Source organism: Pelodiscus sinensis, chromosome 2, assembly GCF_049634645.1.
Source record: "Pelodiscus sinensis isolate JC-2024 chromosome 2, ASM4963464v1, whole genome shotgun sequence".
Classification (NCBI taxonomy): Eukaryota; Metazoa; Chordata; order Testudines; family Trionychidae; genus Pelodiscus; species Pelodiscus sinensis.
Genome location: NC_134712.1, coordinates 181,129,510 through 181,152,275, shown reverse-complemented (window position 1 = coordinate 181,152,275; position 22,766 = coordinate 181,129,510). Strand labels below are relative to the sequence as shown.

General features: G+C 41.5%; 1 protein-coding gene across 1 annotated transcript in view; it reads right to left on the bottom strand.

Annotated features, from left to right (window-relative positions):
- PIK3R4 (phosphoinositide-3-kinase regulatory subunit 4) overlaps positions 1-22,766 on the bottom strand; it is a 39,809-nt gene that overhangs the window by 5,978 nt on the left and 11,065 nt on the right. The window contains exons 7-17 of the mRNA XM_075921929.1: positions 19,439-19,612; positions 14,824-14,969; positions 12,673-12,876; positions 11,030-11,231; positions 8,427-8,620; positions 7,024-7,234; positions 5,834-5,999; positions 3,950-4,114; positions 3,205-3,416; positions 2,091-2,222; positions 197-297 (exon numbers count right to left, since the gene is read on the bottom strand). Of these exons, the coding sequence (XP_075778044.1) occupies positions 197-297; positions 2,091-2,222; positions 3,205-3,416; positions 3,950-4,114; positions 5,834-5,999; positions 7,024-7,234; positions 8,427-8,620; positions 11,030-11,231; positions 12,673-12,876; positions 14,824-14,969; positions 19,439-19,612 (1,907 nt within the window). The remainder of the gene's footprint in view (positions 1-196; positions 298-2,090; positions 2,223-3,204; positions 3,417-3,949; positions 4,115-5,833; positions 6,000-7,023; positions 7,235-8,426; positions 8,621-11,029; positions 11,232-12,672; positions 12,877-14,823; positions 14,970-19,438; positions 19,613-22,766) is intronic.

Here is a 22,766-nt window from a genome sequence, read left to right as displayed (position 1 = left end):
AGACTTCTTTGGAAAGGCGATTTCATTTTAACAGCAAAACATGATTAAGTTACGAAGATGAGACATGCTGAGAAACTACAAAAACAAAAGGCAGCCACCAAACACACAGGCAGAAATACTGAAGTGCTCCTTGGAAGCAGGAAATTCTACAGAAACCATAAAGCACGATAATGGAAAAAGAAAAAGGAAGCCAAACCTGTAATTCTGAAAGAGGAGGTGCACTGCTGGCCCACAAAGTGAAACGCCTGTCTCCAGTTTCCATATCCCACATAGAGACTTCATTATTGCCTTGAACAGCTACAGGGGAAAATTTGCCAATACAATTACAATTGAATCACATGGCTTTGGTTTCTACTGATAGAGGCTGAGTGTACCACACATCTGGCTTGCTCTCCTTAGGGAACATGTTAATCTCACTTTTAGTCAGTTCTGAACGTATTTTGCTGTTTTCATCTCTACAGTGGTGGCTCCATTCTGGATAAAAAGGACCCTAAACCTCATTTTACAGTTGTTTAGATAATGGAGAGTCTAAAACAAAACTATTTCCAATATCCTCTTGAAAACATATAATTTGATCACTTACTTCCTGGGAACCTCTGCCCCCAATCTGTGAATGGTAAATAGCGGCTTACCAGCATAGGTATCAGAAGCAGTTCAACACTCTGGCTAGGGAACTCAGAATTCATCTAGCAGAAGGAAGGGAAGGATGAGCTCTAAGTCTACAGAAATTCCTTTAGACTATTACGGCCCCCATCCAGCAAAGCACTTACCCATATGCTTAACTTTAAGCCTGCGAGTGCCTCTGATTAAATTCAGGGGGTCTACTCCCATACTTAAATGCAAGCACACAAGTGACTTCTTTGCTGGATCAGAGTGCAACAGGAGAAACCTACTATTTATGTACAGGCAGACCCCGGGTTACATGGATCCGACTTACATTGGCTCCCTACTTACAAACGGGGTGAGGCAACCCCGCACTAGCTGCTTCCCCCTAGCAGATCAGGGAGACGCGAAGCTAGCGCCCCCCCAGCAGACCAGGGAGACGCGGAGCGGCTTTTCTCAGCAGACACCTCAGCTTGAGAATAAAGGACTGAGCGAAGTGAGGTGTGGGAGAATAAAACTGAGCTCTGGAGAAATGTTTAGCTAGAGTTTCACCTACAATATGTACCAGTTCCGACTTACATACAAAGTCAACTTAAGAACAAACCTACAGTCCCTATCTTGTACGTAACCTGGGGACTGCCTGTACTACCCAGCAAGGGAGGACTTACACTGTTTGTGCACGTGTCACACAAGTGAAAAGTTTTTCTTAGAGATATGTAGAATCCAGATGACATCACCCATTAAAATAAAATAGATGAAATTTAAGGAGTAAGTTTACTTAAACTCTGAACCCCAAGTTTAAACATTTTTTAAAATTTGCATTGGGTGAAAGAATCTTTTAATTTTATACTTCTATACCATAACTTTGTAGGCTCTATTCCTGCACAGTACTTTAAGCATAAAAACTCATTACAAGAATGGACTGCTGCACCGTTACTTAATAAAATATCTGCAGTATTATTGCAGAATTCTACAATTCTGTGTATATAAGAATAAAACAACTGCAAGTTTTTGCAGTAAGAGTCTTGGGATTTTCAAAAGTACAAATGAGTTGGGTTTAATGGGACTTGGACACTGAACTATCCTTTGTACCTCTAAAAATATTCCCTACTCTGGGAGAACTCCTGAGCCCAATGAAGCCAATAGCAAACTTCCAACTGGCTTTAATGGGGTCAGGATTTCACCTCCTGCCTTTTAAGCAAATTCCCTTAGGCAGCAAGATGTAGCAAGCAGTGTACTGGGCTGGTAACCTCTTGGGAGTTAGAATATCCAGGCACACTAACTCTCTAAAGAGGATATAAGGGGGTAAAACTGTACCTTTTGTATGAAAGTCATTACAAGGCACTGAGGCAGAATCCAACTGTGACCCTCACCTACTGAGCAGAACCAAGTCTGCAGAATCACACATTCAGTACACCAGAAAGAGAAGAACAAGCTGTGAATCACAATCTTCATCAATGATATGGTAAGTAAGATATCTGTTTTACCTGCAATTACCCATGACTGAGAGAGAGGATGCATAAGCAGGCGTCTGATACGAGCCCTGGAAGGATGGCAATGGCTGGAGATGGGTAACTGGAACCTCATGTCCCAGCATGCCATGGTACCACTGCTTGTACCTGGTGAAAGAGAGTTATTGTCAGAGGGCCTATTGCACCAGTTTTTAATCTATATTTTTTTTGTTCCTAAAGTAAAGGGCCTGTAGTCTTGATTTGATATACACTAGAGTATCTACTAAAAAGTACCCGGAGCCATTATAAAACATGCACTCTAAAGGGACAACGAATTAGTTATTTTAAATGAATTTCACTAAGTCTAACCAATTGTGATGGGGTGTACCAACCCCACGCTGGGCCAGTGAGGGTTAACCAGGTCTCCCTGTCAGAGCCCCACCCCCACAGCCCTGCTGGGCATGCTCCAACTGGAGGACCAGTATAAAGGCCAGTGGAGCAGCTCAGTCGGAGCTGACCACTGTAGAGCTGAAGGATGATGACGCGGAGGCCAGCCAGCAGAGACTGACTGGGGAAACTCCCAGTCTACAGGAGGCAAGTGGGGAAGATGCCAACTACTATGAGGTGGGTAGGAAGTAGCTTAGGGCAGGGAACTGGATCCCTGAGAGCTCAGTGTGTTGCAGACAGATTCCCTGCTGAGCTAATGATGGGACACACCCACCACTGACAGGGCCCTGGGCTGCGACCCGGCGGAGAGGGAGGGGACCCCCATCCCCATTAAACCTCCAAGGAGACACTACCTTTCTTGCTACTGACTTTGGCCACCGGGCCCTATTGCTCCGCAAACAGAGAGTTGATATTGACTAAGGCCCCTGGTCTCTACTGCCCTGTGGACATGGGTGCTATTGACTTAGGCCCCTGGGACCTATTGCCTGTGGACTGGGGTGGCTACTGACTTTTGCCACTAAGCTGTACTCTTGTATGGGGAAAAAGGAATAGTGAGAGGCCTGGGGGTACCTGGGGCTGTAACATTCATGAGGTCGAATACATGTTGAGTGGCCTGACAAGCTCACTGCCTTGCTTCTGAGGTGGCTGGGCATACTCACCCTATGACACCAACAAACTGAGACTGAATAATAATTAAGCTTACCAATACACAGCCAGCACTGATGTATGTCCACAGCAAACGAGGTTATGAGACCTAGCCTCAAATCATGTTTTAGTGTCCAAGCATTACTAGTGGATCGCAAGTCCCATCCAACTAAGGAACCATTCACAGTGGCATAAGCCAACACTGACTGTGCTCCCGAATTGAAGTGATGCATATCTACCACACAACCATCGTCTTTCTGGTCTAGCAACCTGGAGAAATAAAGCAAAGCAGAAACAAGACAGTTATTATCTCTCTAAATGTTTCTTTAACACTCCCCCATACTGAAGATGCTTTATAGCCACTCACATCATCATGTTTTCATTCACAATGCCTCCCGACCCTTCCACAGTGAGTATCTCCCCTACTCCTCCCTCCAAATTCACTTCTCCTGCAAGGCCTACTTATCTTCATCGAGCTAGTAAAATCCCAGGGCCAGACCAGCAGCACAGGCTGGCTGAGAAAGTGAAGCCTAGCAGGATGAGTCGGGGAAGTATCAGTAGTGCAGTTCATCTGGAGCCAGCTGCCAGACAGCAGCTGGGCTAGCAGCAGAGCCATGTGGAGGCACAGAGCCTAGAAGAGAGCCTGGCCAGGAGAGCCCAGAGTCTATCAGCACAAAAGCTGGAATTGACCTCTCCTGGTCCAGCAAACTCTCTCATTCGGGACCAGTCAGGTCCTGTGGGTGCCATACCAGGTCAGTACGACCTATAATACATACATTCTCCAGTATAAAATAGACAGGTACCTGCTTTGTATAGGATGAATTTTAGGAGATTTCGGAAGCTTTGATGCTTCAATCCCAAGAAGCTGGATCCCACCATTATCTGAAGCTATGGCCAAGTAGTGTGAGCCTTGACAAAAAGTGAGGGTCTTGACGCTTCCTCCAATCCGAGAATATGTCAAAATTGATCTAAAGGGGACAGAGAGGTAGAAAGAGATAAACAGATTCAAGTCATAGCAGAATCTTTGCAATACAATATAATTTTACCTCTCCCACAACCTTAAAATAACTCCTCGCATTAAGACCATATTAGTGTGAGTGCTCCAAAATCAGGAAATGTCAGTCTGAGTTGTCTGTATAAACTTAATTCTCCTCCTTTGTAACAGGTGTTATACTCTTTATCATCATATATCCAGTCTTTAGGTGCTTATAGACTATTTGTTTTTCCTGTTACATTCCAGCTCATCTTTCCCCTTGATATTTTTATACCCACTGCCTCTTCTTGATTCTCCCCCTCCATTTTTTTCCTCCGCCACCCCCATTTATTTTCGTTCTGGACAGCCAACGCTCTGGTCATCTGAAGAAGTGGGCTGTGCCCACAAAAGCTCATGATACCAACTATGTGTTTTGTTAGTCTTTCAGGTGTTACCAAACTATTTGTTGTTTTTTAAATGTATCCTGTACAGACTAACTCGGCAACCCCCTGAAGCTTTTCAATGTCATGATCATTCTGTGCTACAGATACAGAACAAACACCCTACAATCTTACATACATATATGTAGCTTTTTTACAATACCTTCGTCTCTCTATGAACATATAAAGTCTAATTTCATTATCAGAATGGTCCTGTGTATCTTGACTTTTTTTGTATTAACAGGACCTTTTTTATAAGGTGTGCATTTCAGTAAATTATGTACTGTGCATTTTCTCTTCAGAAGTACTGTATACAAATTTTCCTGAAATGCATTTCAAGGAAAAAGACAGTTAACTATGAAGCTCATTTAGCTGTAAATGTAGGTGATCTTTAAATATATATTGATACTGATATCCAGGGTTCGCCAAACGGCGGTGAGCCCTGCTCGCCAGCTGTGCGGTTCGGCACGCTGTGCATGCGCAGACCGCGCTGCGCGGCTGTGCCGGCTTGTAATCTACTCGCTACAGGCAAGTAGATTACATTAATTGACGAGCCCTGCTGATATCTATATATCATAAAGATTTCCAAATGTAATATGTAATCGCATATGTAATATTCCCCTTGTGGTTTCAATCAGATAGAAGAGAACAAAGATTCCTAGAAAATGAAACATCAAATTTTATGGTTGCACCCTTATAGGTAGACTCTTCCAGTAGAATATTTAGGATCTTCAGTATACTGTAGGATGGTTCAAGCTTGTGCGTTCAAGTTGGACCTCCCTGGTCCAGCATCCTTAGGACCTGACTGGTCCTGGATCAGAGATTTGGCTGGACCAGGTCATTTCTGGCCTCCCTGATGCTGGCCCCACTCCCTGCCCCACCCCCGTCTTCCCGGTTCCCCAAGGCAGCCCAGCTGAGTTGTGCGTGGGGCTTACTGCCCCCTATCTCGCCGCACAGCCCAGCTGAGCCACGCACTGGCTCCTGCAGCCCAGTTCAGCCACACACCCAGATTCCTGGCTTCTGACCCACCCCTCCCACTCCCGCAGCACAGCATCCCACCCCTTGCATCACGACAGACTCCTGCTTCGCCTTCTCCCCCACGCCCCAAATCACCTGCAGCGTGTTGGGACTATCTGATCCTGGAACATCCATGGTCCTACTGGACCATGGATGCTGCTGGACCAGAGAGTTCTGGTTTATGGAGGTGTAACCTGTAGTTAAATAGTTTTAGTAAAGAGAAAAGAAATGACATAGTGTGAAGAATTGTAAGTTACCTGGTTGTAGTGGTTTTTCCTTCCATTTTTTGGCTGTTCCAGATTTTCACTGTGCCATCATTAGAACATGTGGCAAAAATGGAATGCTCATCTGAAACTCTAATACGGTTCACTGCAGACTTATGTTCATGAAGGTGAGCAACCAAAAGCCCTTTAGGACGCCATCCTATGGAAACAGCAATAGGAAATCAACCACCAAAACCTAACACTAAAGAAAAATGAAAATTCCCACCACATCCAAGTGACAATGATAAGCTGGAGACAGATACAACACTAAAAAGATACTGGGCAGACCGAACAGCAGTATACCAGATTCAGACAATGCTTACTGGTGCCTATACATGCACCAATAAAATGGTCTCCGGGGGCTTACAGAATTGCCAGGCCCCTGTGCAAGGTAGGGTGGGGAAGGTTCTGACTTCCCAGAAGTGGTGGGCAATCAGGCAGATAGGCAGGACTAGAGCAGCTAGTCCTCTGTGCGGCATGGACCACGCCATGCCCCTTCCTCCAGATAGCTCTTAAGGTTACCTGGACTGCATCACCCGGGCTCTGGTGGCAATTGAAAGGCCTGTGGCATAGCAGAGGTGGCAGCTGGAGCCATGGGCCCTTTATATCACCAGGCCCCAGGGCAGTTTTCCCCTTTGTCTCCCCCAATGGCAGGCCTGAAATGCCTTCTTAGTACAGAAAGCATCACTCAGAATGCTAAACTGAACCTGTCTCTAAGTTAAAGGTATACCAAAAAGCTTGCTTATCAGAGAGTTGAATCTCTTGCCTGGCAACAGTTACAGTACTGACAAATCAACTAAACTGATGGAAAACTGCATTCCCTGCAGGGCTTGCAACCGAACAAACTGATGACCATATTTTCGCAGGTAGATTAAAAAAACTGATTTTAAATGAGCATTTTTAATTTCTATGCCTACACAGACAGCGAAAGAGAATATTAAAATGGTTTCTCTTTGTAAAAATTTTTACAATAAGACTTTTCAGGTGACCTTAATATTTCCACGGTCAAAACAGAACTTTTTTTCCTAAAGAAGGAACCAATCCAGATCAACTTCTTAAAATTGGAGGATTTCAAAATCCAGTAATTTCTTGTGTTTCTGGCATTTCAAATTTTCCCTTATGGTGAATGTAATTTGATCCAAGTTTTACCTCTGGTCTAATAACACACTGGTCCTGATCTTTACCTGTAGGAGGTGGTTTGCTCTCCCATTCAGCATTCTCCATCATCTGTTTGGCCATTCTTTCTGCATTGCACTGTTCTCGCTTCTGTTGGACTAACTGCTGAAGTTCAGTTTTGCAAGTAGTGATGCGTAACTGGTACGTGGACAGTGAAGCTGTACTGCTTAAAACTTGTATGGTTGGTTTCCTGGTCTGGACAACTGTTCCATCAGTTGCCTGTATGCCATAAACAATTTAAAAAAATTCACAGCTAAATCAGTTATGTGATTAGCATGTCACACTAAAGAGAGTATGGCGGAATCATTTGTCCTTTAACCTGGTTAGTGATGAGCAAAAATGCAAATTCAAAACTAAGACTTCAATATTTGTTCAAGTGAGCAACTTAAATGTGGATATACGATTTGCAACAAGCCAAACATCAACCATGTTAATGAAAGAGTTGATGTACCAAATCCACCATAAGAGACTAGAATCAATGCCTTGTTTGCATAACAACTTGAAATACAAATTACTATTAAGAACACAGCACACAAATGTCTTTTCACTGTACGCTTTTCTGAAGAAAATATTTTTTCAAGCAACTGTTGTAGGAGCAGTTACTGCAAATATACCTGTAGTAACTACTTTACTAATGCCTACAAAGTGACAAATTAGCTAACAGTTATTTGTTTACATCAAACCAAAAAAGTTGACAAAACTCCCACCTGAGATCCAGAATTAATACTGAAGTCATAGCTCGTTAGTAAGGCCCTAATCAAGGCAGGAATCCAGGCAGCCTCTAAGACCTATACTAACTTTTGGAAATGCTACAAACACGTGCTCCAGAATACTAGTTAATCTCTAATAAGGGATGGGGAACAAATTCTCTATGAATAGGTTATTCCATCCACATTTACTGCAGGGTTTCTTGCATCCTCTTCTGCATCTGGTTCTGACCACTACTGGATACAGACCAGTGCTATGATCTGGTATAGAAAATCCTGTGTTCCAATGAAGTAACAGACAAAAGAGGTCCAGACACAGGAAGATTACAAGATCAGGGTCTACCACTCTTGAATTCTCAAAGAGTTTCAAGGAGCTTTACTGTCCCCATAGCTTATCTAAGGCACTAGTTAACTTCCCCCAACACGTCCCTTAGAAAAAGATATATATTCACTTTAGGATCATGCTGTTCATAGAACTAACCTTTATTCTTCCCAATTTTTTAAACCTGAAGCCCCAATATTCTGTTGAACAAAAGAGCAAAAAGAACAAAAACACTGAATACAATGGCTTAAAAATTCCTCTTTACATCAGTCATTTTGTTGTGTTCAAGTGAGTAGAGGGTAAAGTACTTGCTATTTAAATATCTAGGCTATTTAAATATCTAGATCAGATAAAAATGCATTAGTGAGGTCTTCAGAAATACCTGTGGAGATGATGACAAAGTGGGACCAATACCAGCAGCGGACTCAGAACGAATAGGTTTTCCAGTCTGAATTGTTTCTTGATCAGTACTTTGTCCTTTAGGTATTGGCTGGGAGATGTTAGAAGGTTCCAAAGACCCAAACATACTTTTCCATTCTTCATTTACGTTTGATTCTTGCTTTACATTTTTTCTAGCTATATGAAATAGACCAAAAAAGAAAAAGAAAAGATTAACAAGGTTTATTTCATTAGTTACAACAAACATTCAAACTGGCCATGTCTTTAGCACCAAATGTAACCCAATATATACTGCAGATTTCTTATGGTACTCCATTTATCAAAGAAAAATGCACTAATTAATAATTTACAGCTGATAGGGGCGTTAAGAGGAAAGAGACAGATTTAGATATTGAGTAACCAGAAAAATCCTATCTAGCATTAGAAGAACTTTATTACATAAACATAATATTCTGTTTACATATTCTTAAACTAAAGCTGACACATCACAAGGAATTTTTTTTTAACTTGGAAGAGATGCAGGATGAAGCCATGAATAATGATGTTCTTCCTATGAAAGTTAATTCAGCATCGGCATGGGAAAGAAACTAGTTTATCACATAGTATTTGATGCCAGCAGTAATCTGCCTGCCACTTTCCCAACAAGGTAGCAACCACCTCCTGATGTCTCAAGAATGCCATCTGAATAGATAAAAAAGGTTTTCCTGTGGGAAGACAGAGTGACATCATCAGTAGCGTCCCACAGGCTCCACCCTGGCCTGGCTTTCCTGCCCCAGGCACTGTTCCGTGGTGGCAAAGCTGCCTGGCAGTCCAGCTTAGGCAGATTCTGCCTCCCTGTAGAAGGGCCAGGAGGCAGCAGCAGCGGATCCTCGCTGCACTCAGGGCCCGGAAAACTCTGGGACCCAGCAGGGAACCACTGTCTCAGGCCAGGGCCGAGAGCACTCAGGTCACCACCTACACGGTGCTCCAGCCTCAGCTCTCTCCCCAACAAGATTAGCGTGCCAGTGCCAGCTTCCTGCAGTGGAGAGGAGAAAGCCCCGAGACGCCGCGCCAGGGAAGTGCAAACTGTACCCAGCGCAGTGTCTCGGGTCTTTATCCTCTCCCTCCTCCCCTGCAGGAAGCTGGCGTGGATGCGCTAATCTTGCGGGGGGGGAAGGAGGGGAAGAGTGTTGAGGCTGGAGTGCTGGGCAGGTGGAGGCCCAAGCGCTCCTGGCCCCGATCCGAGGCAGGTAGAGGTGGCGATTCCCTGCTGGGTCCCAAGCATAGCAAGCTGCTGCTGCTCCTGGCCCAGTCTTGGCCCTCCTCTGGTGGCCAGAGAGGGGCCAAGAGGCCGGGGCTGGTGCAACTACCGCTGGGGGGCAGGAGGGTTGAGAGGCCAGGGCTGCCCATCCCCACAAACAGAGGGGGTTGGCAAGCATAGCAAGCAGGGGGCACCACCCCCTAGTGTATTTTTATAATTCCTTTTTGGATCTCTTGAAACAAACAAAAAAAATAGAAACAAGGGGCAGATTAAACCCAAATGAAGACACTGCACAAAGACAGAAGACAAAATGACTAATATTAATCGGCATAAGGGAGAGAATTTATTACAAGAATTGACTCCACATACTAACTCGTAAGCCCTCCCTAAGGTTGACCCCACAAGACATGCAATTCGTGTTTATGCTTCCCTTTGCCCAAATTTACAATATACCACAAAGAGTTGACAGGCACTGTGCTTTTAAATGTGAAAGTCAGAAGTCTTGAGATCCCTGAAGTGTAATGAAAATGCAAGCATGTGTGAGAGAGAGGAGAGGTGACATGTCTGCTGCAGGGGTTGTTTGCATGCGCGGCAACTTGGAGCAATGAGCTTGGAGGATTTGTAGCAAACAGAGTTCCAGGAAAAACAGGCACAAATAGGAGGAGTGGAAGGAAGCTTGGTGCATCAGGGAGGAGCTGCAAACACGTGGGAGCATGAAATAGAAGAATGGGAAAGAAATGGAAGCAACAGAAGACAACGAGATATTGCTGTATGTATTTGGATTGGGGAGATGAACAGTATTGATAGAGGTTTGATGAGACATACAAAAAAAACCTCTCCTACAAACAATTCCTGGCCCCAGAGTTTCACCTTCAAAATACCTTGGACAAATAGATAAGACATTCAAAGTGATAAACTGGTTGTCCCACTATGGGAAAGTAGAGGGAGCAGAGGGAAGAAAAGTGATGAAAATAAAGTCATTCATGACACTGACAATCCTAGCATTTCTTTTTAGCACAAACACTACTGATAGGCCATCTCACTTCACACAGCTGGTGCTCATTACTGTCCCAAACTAAATTAAATACAGTTACATAAGTAAATGACTCCATCGGTTATTACTAATTCATTGGTGCCAGCCAGTCCCCCAGTTTCTGGCATTTCAAGCGTCACTCAGTTTAGTAAGTTGTGCTGGTTTCATTATTACTATCACTATGAGTCCAGTGTTATTCTAAATAACTATTTATGCAGCAATACTCAGAACATTTACTGAATGTGTGTAAGAGTCAGCTGCCAGACCCCCTGAAAATAAAACAAAAAGAGATAAAATATGAGACTATACCAACCACGTTTGTCATCAGGCTCCTGCTTTGTTCTAACAAGATCAACTTGTCTCCCAGTAATTCCCAGAGCTGCTAAATCAATAACCCCTTTTTGAGTGCTGTCATGCAGGTGGCTTTGGTCCACTATATTGGCCTTGGCTTTATTTGATTTTAACATAAAGTCTTTTAGTGCTAACAGCTTGTCCTCTTCCTCCTCAGTCATCCCCTACAATAAAACACATGGAGAAATTTTTAAAGAGAACTTCCATCAAGATATGGCGATACAGAAGTGGTTCATAATGAAGAGAGAGCTCAAGAACTCAAGACAGACTTCTATCTTTTCAAACAGCTTGTAATGATATGGTTGGATAGGGAGAAGCGAAAGGATGAAACTACTAACTGATACATCTGACTTGATTACCTAGAACCAAGGATTTGAAGTCAGTGCACACTAGGAAAGAACTGACATAGGCAAATCGTCCTTACAGTTTCTATTTCTGCAGATGGGAAGTTCTCAGGGCCAGCTATTTCCATAAGGAGGATTACAGTGCTCCACATTAGCAAGTCTTTCCCCAGATATCTGCCTAGAGACTAGGGTTGCCAGGTGTCCGGTATTCACCCAGACAGTCCAGTATTTTCGTCTCTTGTCCAGTAAAAAAATTCAGAGAACACCGGACAACTAAAATGTCTGGTATTTTCTGATTTTTCCCCCCGACCAGGAGGTGAAAATGCCAAGCACTTGGCAACCCTACAAACATTCAGCACCCGGCCTCCCCTCTCCACCCCTCCCCTCCCCGGCTCCCAACAACCCCAGCCCCCCGACCCCAGCCCCTATGCTTACCTGGTTCTGCAAGGCTGCCAGCACAAAATGGCTGCTGACCAAGGGGAAGCAAATTCCCATGGGTCTTGGTGCTCAACTGCTCCCCTGTTCCTATCCCTGCACTCACTCTTGAAATTTATTTAATTTATTTATTTATTGCTTAATAAGTCTTGGAGTCCTTTTTTTTTTTCTTCCCCCCCTCAACAACTTTGGTCTCTTTCCCCCCCACCCCCGCTTTTTTTTTCCCTTCAACAGAATTTTTTCCCGGTGTGTTTTTTTTTTCCCCCCGAGGGGGGAAGGGGTGTCTGTTCGGTATTTTTGTTTTAACCATCTGGCAACCCTACTGGAGACACATGAAAAGAAATGGGTTCTAGGGCACCTATGCCCCCAGCTCAGCTGCTTTAACAGCTGGGAGGAAAGGGCTTTAAAAGAAGAGTTTATGCTCCTACTCCATGTAGTACTGCAAGGCCAGTCTACTTTACCCTATGCCTTCTCCCTAGCCATGTGGAGGAGCATGCCCCTTGGTCTTTGGAGTGATTACACTCTCTTTGTAAAGCTCTTTCCCATCCCTTCTTTTGCTTGCAAGCCTCTAACCATAGCTCCCTTGTATCCTAACATAGTTGTCTCTCTATATGGAAGACCTTTTTAAAAATGCCTCATTACTATCTCAAGGCCCTCGTTCAGAAAACTCAAGCACCGAAATCAATGAAACAGTCTGAGTATTTTTTGTATGATCAAAACCTTGGATTGTGAGCTCTTTGGGACAGGAATTGTATCTGACTGGGTATCTGTACAGAACATATCATCCTAGGACTCACCGCAGTAAAAATAAAAAAATAATAATTACTTGTGAAAGTAGCTTCTTTAGTAGCTGTGCTATGGCAGGATCCTCAGGTGGAGGACAATCAGGGAGAGTGCCATTCCTTTTCTTCTGACGCATATGAAGATGTCTGAAAAGGCTTGCAATGTCCTTTGATCTTAAAGCATAATCAAATATGGAACGACTTACTGGATCTTTAAGGACACTCAACAAGACTATTTCTTTATCTATCTGCAATTCAAAAAAAGGGAACAATCAACAAGGAAGGTATCATGTATCTGTAGAAAAACAAGTCTACCCCAATACTGTTTGGCTATCAGCTCTCCTTTTCAATAGTTCACCCTGTTAGAAGCCCAGTAACTGGTATTTGGGACACTTAGGGTATGTCTGCACAGCAGTGCTAGCTCGAAATAGCTTGAAACCTGGTGCTGTCTACACAGTGCCAAATTCTGGAATAAAGTGTTATTTCAGCATCTTCCTTATTCCTTACAAGAAACTGGAATAACACACCCGTTATTTTGAATGTATTTCAAAATAGCGGGCTTCTTGTGTAGACCGAGCAGAATGCTATTTCGGGATAATAGACATTATCCCAAAATAGTGCCGCTGTGTAGACGTACCCTTAGAGAAAACAGAAGCATCATTCCCTGAAAATGCTAACAATCCTTCAGAGGAAAATAATTGTTTTATTTTTAAGAACATGTTTTCAGTTCCTCCTGATGTGCCTACTTTCAAACTAGTGCTGTAAAAATCTTACCCTAGCATTTCCTAACTAGTATGTAATTAGTATTTCCTAGTTACATACAAGCAAGAGAAGCTGAATTGCCATCCTGCTCAGAGGTGACGCATTGGGGGTGAAGGAACAGACACATAAGATAATGCAAATTGGATTACTTTTACCACAAAATCCAAAATAAAGAATAAGTTATGATAATGTCGGTCTGATAAGAAACTACTTTTAAAAGAAATAAGTATTTTATACATTCAAACCTTAATACCATTAATTTTCATAGTTACTATTTCATGAAAAGTAAATATCCTTTACAGCATAAAATATTATTTTATGTATTATGTAACAGGAAATGAAGGATTACAAATCAGAGTACTTTTCATTTGAAGATGTGCAAAACAATATAAAAACTCTTTACAGAGACACTGCTTAAAATAATATTTTAGCAGTAAGTTTTCTTACAGTATCAACATCACCATTGTTAATTAAATCTTAAAGAATGTTAATCGTATTTACTTTCAGAATGCATGTTGCGATTATGTTTGGATTTCTCTTTGCTCAAACAGTTTGGGGCAAACATTCAAAAAAGAAACCTACAAAAAGGTGTGCCACTGCACAATTTGGGCAGGCAATTATTGATCTGAAACGGCTTCATTCTGCAAGGTACTGTGTACACTGGCCCTGAACTAGCTACATAGCACTTAAGCATGTGAATAGTTCCACTAAAGTCACAAGTGCATTGATGATTAGTTTACTGAAGTCAACAGAACCAGTACTATATTTAAAGCATGCACTTAAATTACTTTTCTGGATCAGGTCCAAAAAGCTCAGTATCTTACAGGACTGAGCCCCAAGTGCACATAGTTATAGGCACACAACATTTTTGCACATGAATTAGTGGTTTCAAAAAATTTACTTGTAGGAGTTTTTATGGCAAGTTTATTATAACTTTCAGGCAGGGGCATATGACTGTTTTGCGGGGCCCCGGGCAGCATAATTCCACGGGGCCCCCCCTTTGCCACGGCGCATGCACGGGGCTTTCTGAAGCGCGGGGCCCGGGGCGGCCGCCCTGTTCGCCCTGCCCTATATCCGCCCCTGCTTTCAGGTTCCAATGCATGAACATAATGTTACAGTATCTTGCCTACAAACACTACAGGGAAATGTTTTATTCAAAAATGATTCTATCAACCTTAAAATTTTGAAAAATCTTATATTATTTACATGAAATTTGAGGTAATATTGTCCTTTAAAAAGAAAGGCATTTCAGGTTTACTGCTTTGCTAGTCAAACAACATCTGCTATAGGAGGTCAGAAAATAGAATTACCCCTAACCAAAATCTGAAAACTGATTTGGAGCTTTTAAAGTTCTTAAACCAGATATTATTGTGAAGACAGATCTAAATTTATGAACATACAGCATGTATTCAGGTCAGCATGTGAACGATTACCTGTATTATTGGCTGAGTGATAAAAGGATGGAGATAAGGCATTAGCTTGCAGTAGACATCTGCAATATTTAAGTGCTGTGCAACCACAGTGATAAATCCTACTGCACCATAACGTATCCAAAGGTTTGGATGGCACAGGAAGGGCGCTAGGAAAAAAAATTAATGTTAAAACATATCATTTCAAATCTATTGTTTACATTGAAGAGACAGGACTGTCCTGTATTTGCCAGACAAGGAATCTTCATTTCTTCAAGTTCAGTCTCTCCTCCTCCAGAGTACTAAATATTTCACAGATGGGTCCTGAAGTCAATGAGCTTCAGAACAGGCACTTATCCCCAAATCCTCAAAGGTATTTAGGCACCTAATTCCCAATGATTTCAACATATGTGCCCAAATTGTTTTGAGGATCAAGACCCTCACTAAGAACGACAGCATAATAGAACTTGAAGGAACCTCGAGAGGTCATCAAGTCGAGTGATCTGCACTCATGAGAGTACCAAGCACCACCTGGACCATCCCTGACAGATGTCTATGTAACATGCTCTTAAAAATCTCCAACAATGGACATCCCACCACCTCTTTAGGCAATTTACTCCAGTTTTTAAACCTCCCTGACAGTTAGGAAGGTTTCCTAATGTCCAGCCTAAATTACCCTTTCTGCAATTTAAGCCTGTTGCTTCTTGTCCTATCATAAGAGGTTAAAGAGATGAATTTTTCTCCCTCTTCCCAGTAACAACCTTTTAGATCCTTGAAAGCTGTTATGTCTCCTCTCTTTTCTTTTCCAGACTAAACAATCCCGGTTCTTTCAATGTTCCCTCATAAGTCATGTTTTCTAGATCTTTGTTGCTATTCTCTGGACTTTTTCCAATTTCTCCACATCTTTCATGAAATATAGTGCCCAGAACTGGACACAATACTCCAGTTGAGGCCTAATCAGTGCAGAACAAAGTGGAAGAATTACTTCTTGTGCCTTGCTTACAACACTCCTTTTAATACTTCCTAGAATTATATTTGCTTATTTGCAACAGTGTCACACTGTTGACTCATTTACCTTGTGGTTCATTATGATCCCAAGATTATTTTCCGCAGTACTCCTGCCTATTCCCATTTTGTGTGTGTGCTGTGAGGCCATATCTGGAGTACTGTGTCCAATTCTAGGCCCCCCCATTACAGAAAGGATGTGGACACATTAGAAAAGATCCAGCGGAGGGCAACAAAAATGATAAGGGGGCTGGAGCACATGACTTACAAGGACAGGCTGAGGGATTTGGGCTTATTTAGTCTACAGAAGAGAAGACTGGAGGGTGGGATCTGACAGCAGACTTTAGTTACCTGACGGGGATTCCAAAGAGGATGCAGAGATGCTGTTCTCAGTGGTGACAGAAGACAGAACAAGGAACAACAACCATCTCAAATTGCAATGGGGAAGGTCTAGATTGAATATTAGGTAAAAAAAAAAATATTTACTAGGAGGGTGGTGAAGCACTGGAATGGGTTACCTAGGGAGGTGGTAGAATCTCTATCCCTAGAGATTTTTAAGTCCCGTCTTGACACAGCCCTGGCTGGGATGATTTATTTGGGATTGGGTCCTGCTTTTAGCAGGAGGTTGGATTCAATGACCTCCAGAAGTCTCTTCCAACTCTACAATTCTGTGATTGTTCCTTCCTAAGTGGATACTTAGGATTTGTCCTTATTAAATTTCATCCTATTTACCTCAGACCATTTCTCCAGTTTGTCCGGATCATTTTGATTTATAATCCTATCTTCCAAAGCATTTGCAATCCCTCCCAATTTGGTATAATCCAAAAACTTTATAAGTGTACTCAATTATCTAAATCATCGATGAAGATCCTAGAACTGAAAGGGACCTCGAGAGGTCATCGAATCCAGTCCCTTGCCCTCTGGACAGGGATTTGTCCTGCAATCATCATCCCTCACAGGTGTGTCTGTCTAATCTGCTCTTAAGTATCTCCAGTGATGGAGATTTCACAGCCCCTCTAGGCAATTTATTCCAGTGTTTAACCACCCCAACAGGCAGGACATTTTTCCTAATGTCCAACCTAAACCTCCCTTGCTGCAATTTAAGCCCATTGCTTCTTGTCCTATCCTCAGTGGCCAAGGAGAACAATTTTTCTCCCTCCTCCTTGTGACACCCTTTTAGATACTTGAAAACCACTATCATGTCACCTCTCCATCTTCTCTTTTTTAAACTAAGCAAGCCCATTTCTTTCAGTCTTCCCTCATAGGTCATGTTTTCTAGACTTTTAATCATTTTTGTTGCTCTTCTCTGGACCATCTCCAATTTCTCCACATCTTTCTTGAAATGTGGTGTCCAGAACTGGACACAATACTCCAATTGAGGCCTAATCAGTGCAGAGTAGAGCAGAAAAATGACTTCTCATGTCTTGCTCACAACACTTCTATTAATATTGGACATAACTGGTCTCCACGGAACCCCACTCATTCTACCTTCCATAATAACTGTGAACCATTGATAACAGCTCTCTGGGAACAGTTATTCAAACCAGTTATTTGACTATCTTATAGTATCTCCATCTAGATTATATTTCCCTAGTTTGTTAATGAGAAGGTCAAGAGAGACTGTATAAAAAGCCTTATGAAAGTCAAGATATACCACATCTACCGCATTCCCTTTATCCACAAGACTTGTTATCCCAGCAAAGAAAGCTATGAGGTTGGTTTAACATGACTTGCTCTTTATAAATCCATGCTGTTACCTACCATCTTATCTTCAAGGTATTTGCAAATCAATTCCTTAATTATTTGCTCTATTATCTTTCCTGGTACAGAAGTTAAGCTGACTGGTCTAACTCCCTGGGCTGTCTATTTCCTTTGTTATATTTGCCCTTTTTCCAGTCTTCTGGAATCTCTCCTATATTCCATGCCTTTTCAAAGAGAATAGCTAATGGCTCAGATCCATCCTCAGTCAACTCCTTGAGTATTCTAGGATGCATTTCATTAGACCCTGGTGACTTGAAGGCCTCTAACTTGTCTAACTTTTAACTTGTTCTTTCCTATTTCACTATATTAGGCATCCAACCACCAACAACCTTTTTGGTGAAAACTGAAACAAAGAAGTCATTTAACACCTCTGCCATTTCCATTTTCTTCTATTGAGCTTTCCTCTTCATTTACTAATGAACCTATCCTGTCATTGATCTCTCTCTTGCTTCTAATATACCTGCACAATGTTTTCTTGTTACCTTTTTTGTTTCTAGCTTGTTGAGCTTGTTTTGTGCCTTGGTCTTTTAAATTTTGTCCCAACATATTTGTGTTATTTGTTTATATTCATCCTTTGTAATCTGACAGTTTCCACTTTTTTGTAGGACTCCTTTTTTATTTTAGACCATTTAGGATCTCCTGAGAAAGACAAGATGGTCTCCTCCCATACTTCCTATTGTTCCTACTCAGTGGAATAGTGGGCTCTCATGACCATGCTAACATCTCTTTGAAAAACTGCTAACTGTCTTCAACTGTTTTTCCTCTTAGACTTGGTTCCTTGGAATCTTACCTTTAACTCCCTGAGTTTGCTGACATCTGCCTTCTTGAAATCTGCTGTCTTTATTTTGCTGTTCTCCCTCCTACCATTCCATAGAATCATGAACTCTATCATTCCATGATCACTTTCACCCAAGCTGTCTTCCACTTTCAAATTCTCAACCAATTCCTCTCTAGATTTGATTTTAACAAATAGAAAAGGCTCCCCTCCAGTAGCTTTCTTCACCTTCTGAAATAAAAAACTCCAATACATTTCAAGAACTTGTTGGATAGTCTATGCCCTGCTATGTTATTTTCCCTAACAGACCAGCATCCTGTGCTGGAAAAGCAGTAGTGACTAACTCAAGAAGGGAGCCAAAACCAGAATAAATGGAAAAATCAATTGGGGGAAATTCTGTATACACTCTTAAAAATAAGATGAAGGAACATCATGTCTATAGTTTTGGAAATATGAGCCTCTGAGTAACGTAACAGTCTCCTAAATCATGACAGGATAAATGGTCATCTTTAAAGTTTCCCGAAATATTTCAGTTACAGCCTTAAACATGTCTAATGACAGTACAAATCTAATAACTATGACTTTCAAATGATTCTATAAACATCTTTGGCAGATTATCCCTTTGTATAATTGAGTTTTTACTAAATATTCCACATAAATGTTCGTTGCTTGGCTAATACATGTTATGTCTTGTTTAATTGTCTCTCATTTCTGAAACTGAATGGTATAATTTTAGGCTGATAAATTTATTTAAGCAGAAAGTGCGTCCTGACTTGTATTTTAGAAGTACTTCTACTGGAAGTGTTGATTAAAAACAGAAAGCCCTCATCCAAGTGAATCTGGATTTTAATAGATATTTTACTCTCCTAATATCCACTTCAGATTATTTGTTGCATCAAAATGGTTATTTTAGAATTCGAAACAATATGTTAGTGTATTAGCAACAATTTATTAAAAAGCTAGAAAAATAATTCCCAGGACAAAAAAATTTGAGATAGGGTCATACCAAGGATAACTAAGATAAGAGTGAACCTTTACAGAATTAAGATTTTTGTTTTGTAGAAAAATTAAGATATTTTCAGCAGTTTTCTAGCTTACCTATATCACAAGCAAATTCATAGATATGTGGTTTCTGCAACAGCCCTAACTGGCACATACAGGTAAGAGCATTGAGGGCTTTGAAGATCACAAATTCTTCAGCATCACTTAGACCTTGCTGGAGTAGAGGTTTTAAAATTGACGAGCTTTGCCAGCCAACATAAGCAGCAACCCCTAAAATCCACAAAGAAAGAAAAGGGTCATTGTAATAAGCAAGGGAACATCCCAAAAAAGCTAAGACAGCAGGATAAGAAGTACTAGATACAAAAACAGTCCATGTCCTCTTCGCAGTGATTTAATCATTGGAAGGGGGTGGTAAAAAGGTCAACAAAAGTTGACAAATTCCTAGCTACAGCCAAAGCCCAGATCCTGCAAACATGTCCCACATAAATGGGACTCCTTGCATGTCAAGTTAAGTCAATATGATCTCATTCAAGAAAAGTTATGCACATGCTTAAGTGCAGGATCAGTGCTAAGTTACAAACATTCAAAATAGAGGATGCTATTTCCCCTTTGCGCACATTACATTCAAACAAACTAGACAGACATTATGCAAAAATTCTCTTTAGTTTCACTGGCTTCAGATTGCTTACTCTCATAATATTACAGAAACTTAAAACGCAAAATGAGAAATGAAAAAGTAATTTCCACTATCACTATACTTTCCTATTATGGGTAAATGCAAAAGAAAAGTTTTTAAAATGTGACAAATTATCACCTTTCAGATACATTTTGTCTGTTAACAGATATCTGAAAACTGGGAATGTGGCTAGAAACAAGTACTGATACCACTGAAAAAGTTTCAGTGTTTCAAGATGAAATCATATTTTAAAATGCATTCAAATGCCTAGAAAAAGGAGCCAAGATTCAAAGCAAACTAATTCAATTAGTTTGAGGCTTAGAGATCAAAGCACAGAATCTGTATGTCAATGAAAATAAGAAAATAATTTTCCCACAAGATATACTGTGTAAGGGAGTTTAAACGGACATTATTTGTTAGGATTTGATGATCACACTGGATTCATTCATCTCTCGCAAATGTAAGAATGGTGGGTATCAATTAACCTCATTCCTTCCTTCTATGTATATATCCATCACATTAGCATTCCTTCCTACAAACCACCGCCACTACAAAAGTTGTACAACTATTCTCAGGAGACAAAAAGATAAATAGTTTGCCACTGGCAGCCAAATCTAGTCATTATACTCTTCCAGATATAGATATAGATATACACACACACCACTTGACATCACCATCACCTTCAGGCACAACCCAATATTTGTTGTGAACCTCAAATATGTATGTAGGTGGGTTACTATTACAAAGTCAACACGCATGTCTCCTCAGGTACTCTGGCACAGCACTGATTCATGTAAATGTTTGTTTATTAGCAGAAAAAAGGGGGAAGAGGGACAAGTGAAAGGTCTGAGAGGAGAGAAATAAATAGCTAATGCTACTGCTACAGAACAGAATTGTTATTAGAGAATTAGTAACTGCACTGTAAGATTTTGTCACCATATTCAGTTTAATGTGAAATTTTAAAACTTTATTGTGTAAATATCTCATTGAAATAGCAAAAGCATGAACAGAGAATACAGAGTTTGGAGCACTATTTGAATGAAACATAGTAGTTTGATGAAAAATAAATTAGCACAAAGAATAAGAGAGTTTAACTTTAACTCCTCTTGGCAATTTTTCATTGAACTGTCTCATATTTTTCCATATCCCTTTTACAAAAGCTCTAGAACACTCTGGGACCTGTCCTTTGGTCACTATTGTTTCTAATGAGACAATCACCAAATACTCCTATGACCTAACAGACATTCCCTTAAAAGCTTAGTGTAAAACCTTAACTGTGTCCTCTGGCACTGTTAGAGTAGATTAACCTGCCAAATGCATGCAATCTGTGACAATCAGATGTGCTTATCTGTTAATATAAATAAAATATAAAAGGCCACTTAAGCTTTTTGAATTTGAGTGCATGTTTTGTTAAGCTAGGGTACCTGCTTTTTTAATCTCTATTGGAGATAGAAGAGAATGCTTTAAAAAGTGTTAGAGTATTAATTAACAACATTGTGGAAAGGAATACACAAATCTTTTTACTTCCGTTTTAAAAAAAGATTTTGGATGGAATGTGTCCTCAACTTTTACCGCTGCTAAAGATAGTTTTATTTTGTATTACAGTATATTTTGTCTTACCTAAATAGGCATTACTGGATCTCTCAGCATGTGATGAAGTATTGCTGCATTAGTGGATGAGATACTTAATGTCTCCAACAGGAGAGTAACAGACCTTCAATCAAATAAGTGGTCATGAGGCTTTTGTACAAGAAGCCATTACTTAAAAATGCAATGGTTTTTTCTTAGGAAAAATTATAGGGGAGGTTGTGTGGACAGGCAACTCTGCTGTCAGTCTGATTAGAAAATACCTATATCTTTTAGAAATGTGTTTCTGTCCATGAGTCTATTTGTTCAAGAACTCCTCCTTAATGGCAAGAGCTAGAACCACCAAATTTGGTAGGCAGCTTCCTCTTCTCCTAACTTAAAGCAAGGTCAGAGTTTGGTTGTGCCAGGAAAATGGGAAGTGCAGAATATAGGATTGCTTTCCATATCATGGAAAGGGAGGAGCTGTTTGGAGGGACTCTATACTCAGTGACCTCTGGAGCAAAGAGCACAGGGGAGCACTATACTGCAGAGTAACCACTGTGGGCAGCAGTACCACCAAGAAAGTGCCAGCTGGGAACAGGGCTTGCTACCTTGCCTGCCACTCGCCAAGGTAAGCAGATCCCCCTCCCAGGGAAAAAGCCCCCACTCAGCCCAGGAGGAGCCAGAGGGAAGCCAGAGGGTGGGATATACATCCATCCACCTCAGGGACAAGCCAGAGGGTGGGCTGCATGGTCACCACTGCCTTAGGACACCCTGGGAAGAAACCAGAGGCCACTCCCACTCCCTGCTCTGAGCTTCCCTCCTCCTTCCCTGAGTTCCCCTTTCTCCTAACTGCCTGCCCTGATTCTTGCACCTCCACCCTTTGCTGTGACTCTTGCATTCCCCTTCTCCCCCACATTCCCAGCCCCCGCCCAGAGCCCCCCATATCCTGAAGTCCCTGACTCACGCACACACTGTCAGTCCCATGCCCTGAAGGACCTGAGCAATGCCAGGTAAGTCTTCAAGTAAGAACATAAAAATGGTCATACTGGGCAAAACTAATCTGTCTAGCTCAGTATCCTGTCTTCTGACAGTGGCCAATGCCAGGTACTTCAGAGACAGAGCAGAACAGGCAAGTATGTTCAGTGATCCATAGTGCCATCCACTGCCAGCTTTTGAAGG